Below are 17409 nucleotides of genomic sequence, written 5' to 3' on the forward strand. Positions count from 1 at the left end.
CGGCAATATAAGGCAGCTCTGATGGTCCCTGACGCCCTGTCCGCAGCCTTAAACACGGATGTGCCTACCTCTCCCCCAACAACCAAGTCTCCAGAACACTTTCATCCTATTCTCTGTCTCACAAAGAAGATGGAGTCACACACGCTCACGTCGGTGCCTTGCTTCTGCTCTAGCTCAGTCATCCTGCTTCCTCCCCTTTCCTCTCCCAATGTGGTGGTGGGGGGGGAGGGGACAGTGGCCCCTCTGCTCTTTCCCTTAACCCTGCCAGTTTCCAGTGTGCACGGGGCCACCGGCCACCGCGCTCCACCAGCAGGGCCCGCTTCTCTCTGCAATCCTGGTCTCTGTGCTAGGGTCACAGGCACGACCGTGACTCCGGCACCAGGAGAAGATCTTCCCTGACTTCACAAACACCTGAAAACATTTTGCTTGCCTCCTCCCTAAAGTAGTCTTTAGGGGCGCCTGGGTGGCACAGTCGGTTAAGCGTCCGACTTCAGCCAGGTCACGATCTCGCGGTCCGTGAGTTCGAGCCCCGCGTCAGGCTCTGGGCTGATGGCTCAGAGCCTGGAGCCTGTTTCCGATTCTGCGTCTCCCTCTCTCTCTGCCCCTCCCCCATTCATGCTCTGTCTCTCTCTGTCCCAAAAATAAATAAACGTTGAAAAAAAAAATTTAAAGTAGTCTTTAAAAAAATTTTTTTTTAAATGTTTATTTATTTTTGATGGGGTGCCTGGGTGGCGCAGTCGGTTAAGCGTCCGACTTCAGCCAGGTCACGATCTCGTGGTCCGTAAGTTCGAGCCCCGCGTCGGGCTCTGGGCTGATGGCTCAGAGCCTGGAGCCTGTTTCCGTTTCTGTGTCTCCCTTTCTCTCTGCCCCTCGCCCGTTCATGCTCTGTCTCTCTCTGTCCCAAAAATAAATAAACATTGAAAAAAAAAATAAATGTTTATTTATTTTTGAGAGAGACAGACAGACACAGACACACACACACACACACACACACACACACACACACACACACACAGAGTGCGAGCAGGGGAGGGGCAGAGAGAGAGGGAGACCCAGAATCCAAAGCAGGCTCCAGGCTCCGAGCTGTCAGCACAGAGCCCGACACGGGGCTCGAACTCACAAACTGCGAGATCATGACCTGAGCAGAAGTCACACACCTAGACGACTGAGCCACCCAGGCGCCCCCTTAAAGTAGTCTTTAAAAACTAGGTACCCCTTTGCACTTTTTTTTGAATAAACATATCAAATGCTTCAGTAACTGCAAAAGATGTCATTTCTGGAATACTGTAAATATTGATGTTTTAAAATAAACTTTTCCGTCACTTTTTAATGTCACCAGTGGCATCTAAGGACCGCAACAATTTTAAACCCACTATTATTCACTTAAAAAACACACAAACAAGTTCTTCTTTGATACTTGCAATTTTTGTATCATCCCTTTGCACCCTGAACTTCTGCCCACAGAATTTTATCCTAATAGAATATATTTTTATGCTTAGAAGACTTTCACAGGTCTCCTCGTCTACCATTCTGCCACAAAAATGTGTATGTAAATTGAAAGATTAATCTTGCTTTCATTTCTACTAACCACAGGGCTCTCTACTTGTTGTCTTCCTGGCTTAAGTTATCCTTAGTTATTATTACTATAGAATGATACACGGTGGTTATTCAAGATAGAAAACAAAAAATGTATTAGAAACGTCTCTTAGAAGGATGGGAGGAATTTTTTTTTTTTTTACCAATTAGTTTGCTTATCTGAGAATGAATATTCTTTTTTTTTATAATTTTTTTTAACATTTATTTATTATTGAGAGACAGAGAGACACAGCGTGTGAGCAGGGGAGGGGTAGAGAGAGGGGGGAGACAGAATCTGAAGTAGGCTCCAGGCTCCGAGATGTCAGCACAGAGCCCGATGTGGGGCTCGAACCCACAAACTGCGAGATCATGACCTGAGCCGAAGTCGGTCACTTAACCAACTGAGCCACCCAGGCGCCCCCTGAGAATGAATATTCTTATTGCTTGATTGAGACACAGTTCAGAATCAAATATATTCCTAATTTTCATTTTCATAAATACAAGCATTGGGAAAGCTCATTTACAAAGATACGTGGATGGGCTGGCGGGAGCTTTGTTACGGAATCATCACTTGATTCTTTGAATTTGTCTGAATTATAATGCTATGAAAGCACACATGGTTAACATACCATCAAAAACTGTTTCTAATGACCTATTAGCTGACAACTTAATTAGGTTCTCTTTCAATTTTGTTGAAAGCAAAGTATTGCAAATGATCTAACTTGCGAAAGAATTTGCCATATGGGTCCCAACGCGATGCACTTGCGGCCATGTATCCCTGCGTTCTGGGTTGTCTGTGTGACCCACGGGGCTTCTTATACCTCAGAGAAATGCTCCCTCCTAAGATGGGGAGGGGGGGCGGTTTGTGGGATTTGAGACCTCACTCTGCCAAACTTCCTACCATGCTCTCAGCTGAATGTAACTGTACTCCTCTCTATGGCGTTTCTTTCTTTTTCCCTCAAAATGTGCCATGTTTATACATTTTCATGCTTCCCTTCCATTTGTTAGACAGTAGGGAAGCCAGCTGTCTCCCATCAAAAAGACTTCCCCACCCCAAACAACTTTTGAAACAGTATTGACAACCAAATTGCATTTATAAGAAGTAATTTGTGGGGTGCCTGGGTGGCTCAGTAGGTTAAGCATCCGACTTCGGCTCAGGTCATGATCTCGCGGTTCGTGAGTTCAAGTGCCGCGTCGGGCTCTGTGCTGACAGCTCAGAGCCTGGAGCCTGCTTTGGATTCTGCGTCTCCCTCTCTCTCTGCCCGTCCCTCACTCGCACTCTGTCTCTCTCAAAAATAAATATACATTATAGGCAGTAATTTGTTCTTCCATTAAAAAAAATAATAAAGACATATCCCTTGTAGGACTATAGTTTATGACCAATGGCAGAACAGTAAGGAAAAGTTTTAAATAAATGGAGTGGGAACAAATGAATGAATGAATGAATGAATGAATGGAGTGGAGACAACTGGCTTCCCAACAAGACAAGCATCTCGACATCAAAATAAATCACTGATGAAACAAGACTTTAGACACGATGAAATCACATTAGTATTAGAAGAAGAAAGCACAGCTTCTTCCCTTTCCTTTTTTCTTTCTTTATACAACTGTGAGGTGTGGAAGAGGCTCTACCCCACGCCCTCTGGGACTTCAGATACTCCTTCTGGAGGCCGTCTGGCCAGCCACGCCAAACGTGAAATGTGCCCAACACATACCCACTCTCATTTTTAGCTGTAACTTGTTTTGGAAAGAATTTCTCTAGTTTTGCCTGGACATTGTTTGGTGATGAGGGACTTCTTTAATATGTGCTTGGTTTGTGATCTCTGTAAGTACAATTCTTCCTAAGAACCCCTGCAAGATGGGAAAAAAATACTATCCTACAAATGGTTTCCAAATGTATGGTGGGTCTGTGAGCACCACATTTAATAGTTAAGCTGAAATAATGTTATATTTGCAGACACTTAGTTAAAATGTGTCATTATGTATATTCTGCGATTTTTTGTTTTCTGGAGCAAAAAAATATAGTTTATTTCAGATTTCAAATAGTTTTAGAGGCTTTTGAAAGCTCATAGGCCCAAGACCTGTGATCATGTTTACTAAATAAAAGGGGCTGAGTAAGTATTTCTACACATAATGTGAAACCCAGTCACCATAAAGAAAATAATGGGTAAATCTGAATACGCAGAAACTTAAAACTGATAAATTTGGGGGCGCCTGGGTGGCTCGGTCGGTTAAGCATCCGACTTCGGCTCAGGTCATGATCTCACGGTCTGTGGGTTCGAGCCCCGCGTCGGGCTCTCTGCCGACAGCTCAGCGCCTGGAGCCTGTTTCAGATTCTGTGTCTCCCTCTCTCTGTGACCCTCCCCCATTCATGCTCTGTCTCTGTCTCAAAAATAAATAAACGTTAAAAAAAAAAAACTGATAAATTTGAACACACAACAATTTAAAACAGCCATACCCACCGCCACACAAATACTATATACAAAGGTAAACCATATATTTATATACATAATAAGACCTAATACCCTTAACATTTAAAAAGCTTTCACGAATCAATAAAAAGATGAATAATCCCAAAGGACAATAAGCAGAAGATAATTCATAAGACAAGACATCCTGGTGATCAATAAAGGTAGGAAAATAGGCTCAACATTGCTCTTACAGAAGTCAAATGAAAGCACCAAAATATTGTCTTTTCTAGCCATCACTTTGGGCAAATAATAAAAAGATAAATAATACCTAATATCGGCTTCAGTCTGGGGAAAACAGGCAGTCACATGGTTGTGTATAAAACCGAAGGTGTATAAATTGGCACAATTGTTTTGAGGGACTTTTTTTTTTTTAATGTTTATTTTTGAGAGCGCGTGCGCAAGAGACAGAGTGTGAGTGGGGAAGGGGCAGAGAGAGAGGGAGACACAGAATCCGAACCAGGCTCCAGTCTCCGAGCTGTCAGCACAGAGCCTGATGCGGGGCTTGAACCCCCAAACTGTGAGATCATGACCTGAGCTGAAGTTGGACGCTCAACTGACGGGGCCACACAGGCACCCCAGTTTTGAGGGACATTTTTAAAGTATGTATCAATTTTTTTAAATTTATTTTTTTAAATGTTTTTATTTATTTTTGAGACAGAGAGAGACAGAGCTCCGAGCTGTCAGCACAGAGCCCGATGCGGGGCTCGAACTCACAGACTCTGAGATCATGACCTGCGCTGAAGTCAGATGCTCAACCGCCTGAGCCACCCAGGCGCCCCAGTATGTATCAAATTTTTTAATGGTCTACCCTTCTATCCACAAAGTCTACTTCTAAACAACTTTCTGACAAGTGCATAAGATTTACTTACAAAGGATCTTTAGTGAAGCACTGAAACTTGTAAACACTCTAAATGTACATCATTGGGAGTTCATTTAAATAAGTTATGAGATCAATACATAGAATACTATAGTCTGCTACTAAAAAAAGATTTGTATGTTCTTACATGCAAAGAAGTCAAAGAGACGCAATTGAAAAAAGTGAGTTCCCAATGTACGTACTGCTATATATATATATATATATATATATATATATATATTTTACAACGAGAAGGTATTTATGTCTTATATAATTAAAGTTGTGTATGTGTTATGTGCACATAAATTAGAAGGAATAAACTGTTGTCTTGAGAGAGAGAACTGTGTGGGACTTTCGCTTTCTCTGCATTCGTTTTTTGAATTGCGCTGATGAAACTTCAGAGTTTTACTGGAAAGTAAAAACGGGTGTTGCCACGTTCACCTTCCCTATCAGCTCAAAGCAAAGCAATGATGGTCAACACTAGCTTTCCAACCTTCTTACAGCTGCACTTTCTGTTAGACTTTAAAAGTTTTTGGCATATTAATTTTTAAAATCTTAGAGGCGCCTCGGTGGCTCAGTCAGTTGAGCGTCTGACTTTGGCTCAGTTCATGATCTCACACTTCCTGGGTTCGAGCCCCACGTCCGGCTCTGTGCTGACAGCTTGGAACCTGGAGCTGCTTTGGATTCTGTGTCTCCCTCTCTCTCTGCCCCTCCTTTGCTCATGCGCGCGCTCTCTCTCAAAGATAAATAAAAGGTTAAAAAAAAATCTTAAAAAAAAAACTTATATATGTACCCAGGCCAAGGGTTAGTTTTTCAAAATGTGTTTTTAAAGAGCTCCCCCCCCACTCCCAACCACTATTTCCTGCTCCCCAGAGGCAACTCCAGCTGATTCCTTTGTCATTCTCCTTCCTAACTCTAAGGAACAGACTTCTATTGATACTCCTTGAGTTTTCAATTTAAACATCACCTATTGACTTCCAAGAGCTGAACATGAAGACCATCCCTCCGCATCCAGGCAAATCTTTTCCAAATCCCTCATCCTTCCAATTTAGGTTGCAACTCTGGCTGGATTAATTTCAGGTGTTCACATGACTAGACGACATAAATGTTATGTAAAATCGAATGTGTAGTATATACCACAGTCACTTGTCTGTCTGCGAACGTTTTTGCTTTCCCTGGAGTTGATCATTTTTTTCCCTTGGCTTAGCTTACTGTTTTCATGAAGTGGGCTCTAAACTCCCCAACCTCCTCTGTAACGGTCTCTTCAAAACAGTCAGATATAATGGGCATTTCTTACTTTCATCTACTTGAAGAAAAATTTTCTAGAACCTTCTGATGTGCTCCAGTCTGGACTGGTTGCCTCCAGGTGCACAGCTGTCTTCTTGGGATCCCCCTTCGGCAGCACCCCAGGGATCTGCCTCGCCTCGCTCACGTTGGAGCTCCTAACACCTCTTGCTCGGCTTACGTCCTCATTTCAGCAAAGCGCCTCCCCCACTTTGAGAGAGGGTGCGCACAGGAGACCTTGAAAACGTCTCGATTTCATTTCTCACATTAATTAGAAGGGTCTGGCTGATATAAGTCCCTAGAATCGTTGGAAAATATTTTCCAGTTTTAAAAAAATGTTTATTTATTTTTGAGAGAGAGACAGAGTGTGAGCAGGGGAGGAGCAGAGAGAGGGAGACACAGAATCTGAAGCAGGCTCCAGGCTCTGGGCTGTCGGCACAGAGCCCGACGCGGGGCTTGAACTCATAAACCGCGAGATCATGACCTGAGCCAAGGCCGGACGCTCAACCGACTGAGCCACCCAGGTGCCCCAAAACATAGTTTTTTAAATTTCTCTGCATGGTCCATGTTTCTTTGGAATCTATTTTTTCTGCTTTCTTTTCCTTTGGCCTCTGTATATTAGAGGCTTTCCCCAAATGTCTGTGGTTCTTGGTTTTCTATTTATAAGTAGAATACTCAAATGAGATTTAAAGTTTGGTGTATTTAGGTAGGGCTTGCTAGTGATGGGTTTCCCAACAGGATGACTTCACGGAGTCATTTCACTGGGAAATACCTTGGGCTGGTCCCAAAAGTCTCCGGACAAGACTCTTCGAATACACTGCCCTGAGGTCTCGTCCTGGATGTCAGTATCATTTTGGAGTCCGGTTAGGGAGGAAGGCTGGAGATCTCAACATCTGTAGGTCAAGTTTCACTGATTCCCTTGTTTTCAGCATGGTGCCCACTCTCCATTGTGCCTGGCGTCCACGTTCAGACATCCTCGTGTTCGTCTTCTCCAGGGAGTAAGCCTTGGTTGTCCACCAGGGTTGGCAGAGGCAGATGCCAGTTGTAGGGATTGAAGGGGGCAGCGGAGGGGATATGGTAGTGTTTAAATGCCTCTTTAAAAGATCTCTGACTTTGGGGCGCCTGGGTAGCTCAGTTGGCTGAGCATCCGACTTCAATTCAGGTCATGATCTCATGATTTGTGAGTTTGGACCCGAATCAGGATATCAGTGGGAGCCTGCTTCGGATTCTCTGTCCACCCCCATCTCTGCCCCTTCCTCATTCGTGTTCTCTCTCTCAAAAATAAATATTAAAAAAAAAAAAAAGATGTTTGACCAATCTTCTGTTTTTAACACCACTTTTGCCCCCATTTCCAAAGATACCTAGAGTCTCTGGTACTGCTGATTCCCAAGTCTTGAGTAGGGATGGGGGGTGGAGTGCAAATCGAGTTTCTTTTCTGCTTTCCCCAATACCAATTTTGGATTTAGCTTTCTAAATCAGTAATCACCCAGCCATCTGCTTTCAGACTTCCAAGATTTGGTTGCTGTTGTCTCCTTGTCCATTCCTTTTAAAAGTCCCTTCGCTCTTGCTTTAGAAGGATTCTGGGAGGTAGGAGTAAACACATGTTCAACCTGCCATCTTTAACTCGAAGTCTTTCTTCATGCATTGTTTTTGTCAAAAATTATTTTTACTCAATAAGAAGTAATATATACTTACTTCAGAACATTCTACAAAGCACACAAAAAATTGGAAAAAAAGTCAAGTGGAAACATAATGAAATCGCATTTCTTCATTGAATTTTTTTTTTTCCTATCCTTTGTTTACATCCTGGACTTCATGTTACATTTACATTTTCCACTTCTGCATCGTTAACTTCCCCTATCAACTGGATCACTGCCATCAGTATCCCTCCTCGGCGTTAGCGATCCCCATCTTAAGGAGACAGGGTCCGCTCCCCCAGCCACTGCCCCCTTATTTCCACTCCCCACTCACTGATGGTGGGCGCTGCCTCCCTCCCCTCCCATTCTCCCCTCCATCCACTCCATCACACCGCCAACGCTCCTCCTGCCGAGGTCACTGGTGGACACGGCAGTTTCTGCCTCACTGAGCTGCACTGCAGGATCCAACATGGTTGACCACGCTCCCTGCTTCTGGAAGCGCCCTCCTCTTGAAACACCCAACAATGCGCTATCCGAATTTTGCATCCTCTACCGACTGAGCCAGCCGCCTGCTGGGCCCCAACTATCCTAATTTTTTGCTACCTTTCTGACCACTCCTTCCGTTTCCTTCGGTTCCTCTGCTTCATCCTTCCTTTTTCAAATCCTGGCTGTGCATGAGAATCATCTTGGAAGCGTTTTAAAGAATATTAACGCCTAGGCCCCACCCAGACTGATATATTCCAAATCGCCAAATTTACTCTCAAATTCAGGGCTCCCAAGGGCATGGCCTCTGCTCTTTCTCCTCTCCCTCTCCAGACTGGGCCTATGCTACCAATGCCCAGATGTCTGTCTCTAGCTCACATTTCTGTTTTTAACTCTTTATTCAGCTGCTTTCTCAACACCAACACTCTCTCCTGGAACCCCTGCAGGGATCTCAAACCTGACATGTTCTTGTCGTATGTCTAGGTCTGCATCTCCTATTGTCCTCCATCTAGTGTCCTACTGCAGTCACAGGCGGGGGGGCGGGGGGGGGGCGGGGCAGGGGGACAATCTCCCTCCGTCAACACCCGCCAACTGCAGGTTGTCTCGAAGTCTCTACTGCCAAAACAGATCTCGGAAATACCCGCTTCTCTCCTGGGCTACGCCACGGTCGCCTGCTTGGACTACAAAAAGTCTCCGCCTGGTCTCCTAGCTTCCAGACTTCCTTCCTTCCAGTAAGTTCTCCCTGGGGCAAGTGGAACTCCTACTTGCTCTTTAAGTTCCCACTAGACATTCCACTTGCCAAAGAGGCCTCTTCTGCTCTCCTATCTCAGTAGAGTCGATTGGGCTTGGATGCTTGCCTCCACAGCTCTCCCACTGTTCCTTACTGTAATTTTAAATGCGGGGGGTAGAGGGGGGCTGGTTATTGCTATAAGCCTCTTGACATATGCAAATTGATGAACTAAGTAATAAACACACAAATGAAACATATGGTATACAAACTTCACTTATGATTTTAGTGGCTAAGAGACTATTGTCATGCAACAAAATATTTGTACATCTTAATCCATCGTTTGGATTCTCTTCTGTGCTATAGACTCTCAGAAAGGGAAGGAAATGATTAGGTCAAGTATATGAACACTTGAAATATTTAAAACGTATTTACAGACTAAAAAAAATATCAAATTGCTTTTTAAAAAGACTGAGACCTTGGATCTCAGCCATGCCTTCTGGTCTGTTTTACTCTCTGCTCATCTGTTAGGTGAAAACGGCACCTGGCTTCGCCGGGCCTCTATTGCCCCCTCATAGGGCCACGAATGGGAGCCCGGGCTCTGAGTATTTGGAGAGCAGAGTCAATATCTGAATCATTTTTGGATCTCCTTGCCCTCAGGGATCCAAACCATAAATAACAGTTTACTGAATAAATTTTACTTAGCCAGTTCATAAAATTGTCATGTTCAATGCATTTGGAACTGTGAAAAATTCTCAACGTGCTAGGCTTTTCCTCACCGGTATCACACCACAGCTGGTTTTGCAGCCACCTTTCTCAGGGAGAAGACACGAGAACAGGCAGGTTACCACTAGCACGTCTGGGGCTCAGATAACCACAGATTCACAGAACAATCCCACCGTCCAGAGGCCAGGGCCTCTGGTCTCGCACCGGGGTGCGAGTTCACAGCCAGCCCTGTGTGACGCTGGTTCCCACGTCCTCCCCTGTCCTCCCTCCAGTCCAGGCTCTGAGACGCCAGAGATGGTCAGTGGAACAAATGGCACATTCCAGCCACACAAGGCAGCCTCTGTGAGGCGGCCGCTTCCCACGGAAGCTCGGGCCACAGATGTGCGTGTGCCAGAACAAACCCGGCCTGAGGCAGAGTGGGTTGAGGTGATTTGCTTTCAATTCTGGCCCTACCCTGTGGGAGGCCCATCTGTGATGAGGGTGTGAACACATCGACGGGGTTCGGGGATCGATGTCATCCCAGCGCTTCTAAGAAGACGCTAGAGAAGCAGTGCGTGGACCACAAAATCCTCCTGGGACGTCAGACCGGACCTTAGGGCATTTACCATAAACTGCTCTCCCGTCTTCTCATTCTCAGCCTCCGAGGCCTTCTTTCTCATTTCTTGTGCTTCAGATATGTTTCTTCTTCTCACCTGACCTTCGTTTTTGGCTGTGGCCACGCGAGCCTTTTAGATACGCTTACTTTCTTCCAAACCAAAGGACCCTCTGCCAGATACTATACTTTGTCCCCAAGCCCCCGTTCTTGTCTACTTTTAAATCGTCTTTTTTGTCTGCCAGAATGAATTCAGAGGAGGCTCTACTCTCAGTGTGAGTCTCTAGGAAGTAAGGCCACTGGCTTTCTCTGAAGGATGCCAGCACCCATTTTCCACAGGCTTCTGTCTCTTCTGTCAGTTGCTGTTGCTTTCAGTCCACGGGGTTGACGTTGCTCGGTGTCTCTGGGCCTCCTGCCGGAAGCCGGCTGACAGGTCCCGGAATCGGCGACATTACTTCATAACAAGACCTGGCTGTAGGCTCCAATGAGTTCTCCCGCGAGACTGTCATCTTTTTCAAAAGATATGATCACCAATGATGTCTGGCTGCGAAGGACAAGCATCAGCTTCGCTGCAGACCTTCAAGGTAGATGATACGAGCCCAAAGGCGATTCCAGAGCAGGAACTCCAAAAACAGACTGTGCACCACGAAAGCACCCGCAGGGCAAGCATGTGGGCCACGGATAGGGCGGCTGGGGAGGGACAAGACCCCATGCAGAATGAGAACAGCTGGGGTTTACTGGGCCACTGGTGCACGCCAGTCACCCCATCAGGCCCTAGGTATTGTTCCCAGTACTATTTTGTAGATGGCGAAAACAAGTTTCCAAAAAGGCTGAGTAACTAACATCAAACCACGAGTGACCAGAGAAGCTGGGATTCTAGGGCAGGCACCTGACACTGGAGTTTGTACTTGAGAATATGGCCAGTCCTGCTTGGCACCTTTCTGCTGCCTCCATCAAACCGTCCCATCTAAGAAATTCTTTTTAATCTTTATTTACTTTTGAGAGAGAGAGAGCAGAAGAGAGACAGGGAGACACCAAATCCGAAGCAGGCTCCAGGCTCTGAGCTGTCAGCACGGAGCCCGACGCGGGGCTCGAACTCACCGCGAGATCGTAACCTGAGCCGAAGCTGGACACTCAACCGACCGAGCCACCCGAGTGCCCCTCAAACGGTCCCACCTAGACATTGTCCTGCATGTTGCACAACATTCCCGGTCAAGTCTGCCTGTCCCTATCCTTCCACTGACCGGCTGTAGGACCCAGGGTGTGGCCCTTCTCTGGGGGGCTCCAGAATGCATGATCACTAGCATCCCGCCAAGTGACCACTTTTCTTTCAGTTCTGGTTTTGTTTCCTGCAAGAGTGAGACAAGGCCAAACACTCCCTAAGACGATGAACCCAGTGGCATTTTTATTTGTTAGCCACTTGGGCCACTGGGGATTGAGGAGGCCTCCAGCAGGCCCCAGTACCTGCAGGCCTCCTTCCCGCACACAACTTGCTGACACATCCCTCCGGGGTCTACTGTGGATTGCAACGCTCCATGCTGGGCCCCCTGAGTGCTGAAAGATCTAGAAGGCAGAGCTCCGGGCCACCCAGTAGCCACTCACCAGCACTGGGATCCGCGGGCGTCTCGCCTTCCTCGGAGTCCTCTTGTTCCTGCATGGTCGGCCTCTCCCCACGCTCCATCTGCGACATGAGGTCTGGTTTGGAAATTGCATAGTCTGGGCAGAAGGAAGGAAAGAAGGCATCCTGTGTGGTGAGGTGTCACCTGGGTGACCGGGACCCTAGGAGCAGCCACCCTACCAGGGGCCGTGTTGGAAGAGAAACGGGCCAAGTTCCCAGCCCTTCTCCTTAGGGGCCCTGGTGTGTGTGGGCCTGCACGCGTGTGCGTGCATATGTGCGTGTGGGCCTGCACGCGTGTGCGTGTATATGTGCGTGTGGGCCTGCACGCATGTGCGTTAACCAGGGCCTCCCACGAGGGAGCCGCAGCAGGCACCGCCTTCCACCGGTGGAAACTGGCCCTCTGTCATCTGTGGCTACCGTTGCCGCCAATGCCTGCTCAGGTTCTCATGACAAAGACCCAAGAGATTTGAAATCTCCTAGAGTGAAAAACTAATCCTGATGAAACCTAGAAGCCATCAAACTCGATAGTAATAGTGTGCCTCACATTAAAAAAAGTTTAAAGCTCTTTGGAGACAGACTTATGAGATAAACCTGGAGGAAATACATGTGCACGTATTTGTCATAGGTGAGGCTTCTATACTAAATAGTTAACGTCCATCATTATATATAAAGAGCCTCTACAATAAGTGAAAAATAAAAAAGGAAATTTAAGTACGTAATTCACAGAGGAAATGCAAGTGGCCAGCACACGCAGGAAAAGATACACCAGTTCACCAGTCATCGAAGACAGACATACTTAAATAATGAAGTGTTATTTTCCACCCGACAGAAAAGACAAGTATTTAAAATGGAAGGACATCGGTTCGGGCCAGGGCACGGTGAGACGACATTGTCACACTCTGTGTTGTAAACACACACAGCCTTCTGGAGGCAGTGGCCGTGGTATTGTAAACCTGCACTCTCCTTACTCGGCAAACCTCCTCCTTGGAATGTGTCCCATGGAAATACTCACGGAAGCACACATAAATACACAGAGATGTCGATTACGTTTGGTGGCAGTGAGAAGACGCAATCGGCCTGCCGCTCATCGACAGCAGAAAGGTCAAATGCCCAGAGGTTCACCTGGAATGCTGCCCCGTCTTTCTGAGCTGACATGGAAAGCTGTCTACAGCCTACTGCTCGGTAAAATAGGTGAACAATCCCATTCGTGCACACCACAGACTGCATATACACGAGTACCTGCCTCGTGTGTGCGTGCATGTGCATGTGTGCGCGTGTGTGTGTGTGTGTGTGTGTGTGTGCGCATTAATACCTGCCAAAGGGTCTGTGGTGGTTTCCTCTGGGGAGAAGTACTGTGGGGAGGGCAGGGATTGCTCCTTACTATATAAATCTAGATTGCTGAATTTTCACAATTATGTATATACTTTCAAAAGAAAAGAAAAAAATGAAAAAGAAAAAAGTCCTGTCGGGGAGGTATGTGTGCAGAAAATTAACGGTTCTGACAAGAATCAAAGTTTCTATGCAACAGCATATATAATGTTTTTCTAACTTTTTGTGTGTGTCCAAAAAGTTTCCCATCACAGAGAAAAGGATACCTATAAAACTAAAGTATATTTTCCCAGGTTTGCCTCCTTAAATACTCTTATTAAAATGAAAACAGCAAGAATCCACAAACTTTGGGGTATTAGAGTTCTCAGTGAAATTGTGACTTTTTGGTAGGGATCTGGCATGAGTATTAAACTCCTGGGTCACAGCCTTCTCTATGCACAGTGGAGACCAGAACCCGGGGGACATATGCCCTCCATCAGGGACAATGTTCAGTCAGCTGGATGGTCCAACGGGAGCACTAACACCTGTCCTGTCTCCCTCACGGGAGAGTTGGGGGATTAAGTAATGTGCTTCTCAGTGAAGCACCTCGCACTCTGTTTAATAATAGTTTGCTGGACAAATTCATTACACACACATGCACACACACACACACACACACACACACCATGGGGAAACTCATATAAAGGTGAGACCCTGATGTCTGTCTTCCCCCTCCTTGCCCCAGTGTCCCTTGTTTTTGACTATGGGGAGCACTGGAGCACAGAACTCCCAACGTTTCCAAACCCCAGGCCGGTGTCGAGGAAGCCCCCCATAAGCGAACCTTCTCCTTACCCATAGAAACCAGAGACTCATAGTTGCCCCTCATCACGTTCTTGTAGAGCTCCTTCTGCCACTCCGACAGGTTCCCCCACTCCTGCTCTGAGAAATGGACGGCGACATCATCGAAGGTGACAGGGACCTGAAACCACACAAGCTCAGCTTGGACCGACCGGAAGGCAGTCACAGGCCCTCAGCTGCCAAATCACAAGGCGGTGAAAGGCTCCACTCTTCCCCTCACCCACCGCCCTGGCTCAAACACCTCTTCTTAGGACTGGAGTGGGCAAGGCCCAAAGGCACAGCTGTAGGTATTCACCACGGATCTCTCTAGAAACCTGGCCTGACTTTAGCCACTGTCCTGGCCCCACAGAGTAAGGGCCTCATTTTATCTGGTCCGTTTTCTGTCTAGGATAATCCTTGCGGCTCTAAAAGCATGGTCTGCAGACCAGCACCATGGTACCAGGGAACCTGCTAGAAATGCAGCCCCTCAGGCCCGCTGTAGGCCCACTAAATCGGATTCTGCATTTAGTAAGGTCCCCAGGGGATTCAAGTACATAAGAACATCTGAGAAGCACTGGCCTACAGAATGTTGTCCAAGTCTCTTCCCTACGTAAGGCTGTGAACAGGGACAACACACAAAAGAACAGAAAGAAAACCAGTTCACGTTCAAGTTCTATCAGGATCTTCTGGGACATAATATTAAAACCCAACCACTCCCTAGCCTTTTAGGATACCTCTTGAAATCACATTTTTTTACTGGCATCAACATAATTTATAAGTCAACTGATAAAAGCGTCGGGCCCGACAGAGCCCTGGAACATTTCACCAAGTTCTCCGTCCACCTCAACAGTGAACCACGGGTTCACACCTGTTGTGAATTGAACACCCTTCCAAATCGACGGTCCCTGGTCACTAGGATGTCATCGGACGTTCTCTTCTATTTACGTAGGGTTTTATTAATGGGACAAATCATCTGAATTTGGGCCATCTTGGGTTTAGTGCAGCAATGTTGGCAACTAGGTATCATTGTATTTGTTTCCTTTTTTTTTAAATTTTTTTTAATGTTTATTTTTTGAGAGAGAGAGAGAGAGAGCGCCAAGAAGGGGCAGAGAGAGAGAGGGAGACACAGAATCTGAAGCAGGCTCCAGGCTCTAGCCGTCAGCACAGAGCCTGATGCGGGGCTCGAACCCACAAACCGTGAGGTCATGCCTTGAGCTAAAGTCTGGCGCTTAACCTACTGAGCCACCCAGACGCCCCCAGTATTTGTTTCCTTCTTAAGCATCTCTTTTCCCTTCTTTTATATGAAATTCCTAGAACACGTCCCAGTTCAGATCGCTCCTTGGGAAGCCCCAGCTGGGATAGCTCTTACCTTGGGAACTTCTCCGTTGCTGCCTGGTGGCAGCCGTAGGATCCAGAAATTTCGGTTTTTCAGCAGGTTCTCCATGTTCTCCAGCCGCCTCTGCAGCAGCCCGTACTCCTGCAGCAGGGTCCCCAGCACGACCCACTTGCTCTCCAGATGGTTTGCAAACTCCACGGCCGTCTTCTCGCAGTCCGCCAGCTTCTTCTCGGCCGTCCCCGTCCGCCCCTCCAAGGTCAGGAGCCGCATGGCCTGGGCCTCCAGTTTCCTCTCCACGGCCTGGACGGCAGCCCACACGGCCAAGCGGGTGATCTCCGCTGTCGGGAGCGGTGTGTCCTTCTGGGCTGCCGAAGAGATCTGGAAGGGGGTGTCTTTTTGGGAAACTGGGCTCTGAAGCAGGGGGTCCATGTCGGTCTCGGGAACTGTGGGGGACAGGGTCAGGGGGTCTTTCTCAGGAACTTCAGGCGAGTGGAGGAGGGCTTCTTGGTGGGGGGTGGAGTGGGACAGAAGTGATATTTCTTGTTCAGCAGCAGCTGGGGGTGGATACTGGGTCTCTTCTTGAGAAGCCGGGCGACCCTGGAGACGAGTCTCTTGCTCAGAAGCGGCAGGATACAGGAGTGAGGGTCCCTTCTGGAGAACGTGTGGCATTCGGCCAGAAGTCTCTAGCTTGGGAGTTTGGGGCAGGGAGGCTTGTCGGGGAATGGGGGGAGACGAAGAAGGAATTTCTTTGGGGGGAAGAACACGCGATTGGAACAGAGTTTCTCGGGGGGGTCCAGCAGGGGCCTGACGTGGGGTCTCTTCTTGCAGAACACTGGGGAAGGACAGAGGTGAGGAGCGTTGGGTCTCCATGTCCAGCTGCTGGACCTGTGGTCAAGGAAAGAAAGGGCAGGATTGAAGGCCACAGTCTCCAGCTGGCAAAATAAACGCCAAAGTTAGGCACCCACATAAAAAAGGGTTTCTGGTTTATTGGCAAGCAAGATCTGTTCCACGGACACGACTCTCTTCTTGAGAACCTTACGCTGATTCAGAGATCAGTTACAAAAGCACAACTAACAACCAAGAAAGGGCGGCCATGCCACCTTCTGCTTTGATGGAGGCGTCTCTTTCTTCACAACAGATGCCTCACAGGATCACCCATGACCAGCAGCGTATGAGACGGACGCTGGCCTTGGCTTTCGGTCCTGTCCACACGGACCGCTGCCTGGTTACTCGACCTGTTCGCAGTGTCCTCACACGGGAAACAAAGACCACCTCGCTGAGTTTGAGCACTGAGCATAAAATGAAATAAAACCTGGCAAAACGACAGAGCAGAGTTTTATCAGTGCCGGGCACTGTTACTACCCCAAGACTCCCAGCAAGGTGGGAGGAGACAGCGGTGGGGCCAGTGCTGTTCGAGGACTTACCTGGAAGATGAACGTGCCATCTGGCCCCACTGCTTCTTACGTGAATGATCAGGTAGTCCCAGCCCTCTTCATGCTTTCCCTCACTTACTCTAGTAGTGAGGACACACAATTACCTTGTTTCCCAGGCTCTTTGATAAAAGCTTACGGACTTAGCAATGGCATTTTTCAAAGGATTTATATGGTATAGGTTTGACTTTGAGACATGTTATATGGACCCAGCCCCTCCTGGAGAGGCTGAGTGGGCTTCTGGGCAGTCCAGGCTATAAGCAAAGAGAGAAGAGAGACCCTCAGCCAGGCCAGGGATATGGCAATTCAGCCACTTGTACGGGAGGCAAAGTCCCCGGGGCAGATGGTCCACTGAGGTAGGTGCACTCCTGGTGGTCTGGGTTCCTCCCTGTGGTTTGTGAGATGGGAACTGAGGAGCCAAGGCCTGGACAGACTGGAAACAGAGCCGAAGTCAGCCAGTTCTGTGACTCGCCTCAACACTGGTGGGGACTAGAACCAAAAGAAAGATCTATTCCTTTTGAGACTTTCT

At 47.4% G+C, this 17409-nt stretch overlaps 1 protein-coding gene across 1 annotated transcript in view; it reads right to left on the minus strand.

Moving 5' to 3' along the window:
- Positions 1-17409, minus strand: part of ZNF777 (zinc finger protein 777) — a 28301-nt gene that overhangs the window by 7784 nt on the left and 3108 nt on the right. Inside the window, exons 2-4 of the mRNA XM_047847721.1 lie at positions 15484-16335; positions 14130-14256; positions 11954-12067 (exon numbers count right to left, since the gene is read on the minus strand). Coding sequence (XP_047703677.1) covers positions 11954-12067; positions 14130-14256; positions 15484-16335 — 1093 coding nt within the window. The remainder of the gene's footprint in view (positions 1-11953; positions 12068-14129; positions 14257-15483; positions 16336-17409) is intronic.

Source organism: Prionailurus viverrinus, chromosome A2, assembly GCF_022837055.1.
Source record: "Prionailurus viverrinus isolate Anna chromosome A2, UM_Priviv_1.0, whole genome shotgun sequence".
Lineage (NCBI taxonomy): Eukaryota > Metazoa > Chordata > Mammalia > Carnivora > Felidae > Prionailurus > Prionailurus viverrinus.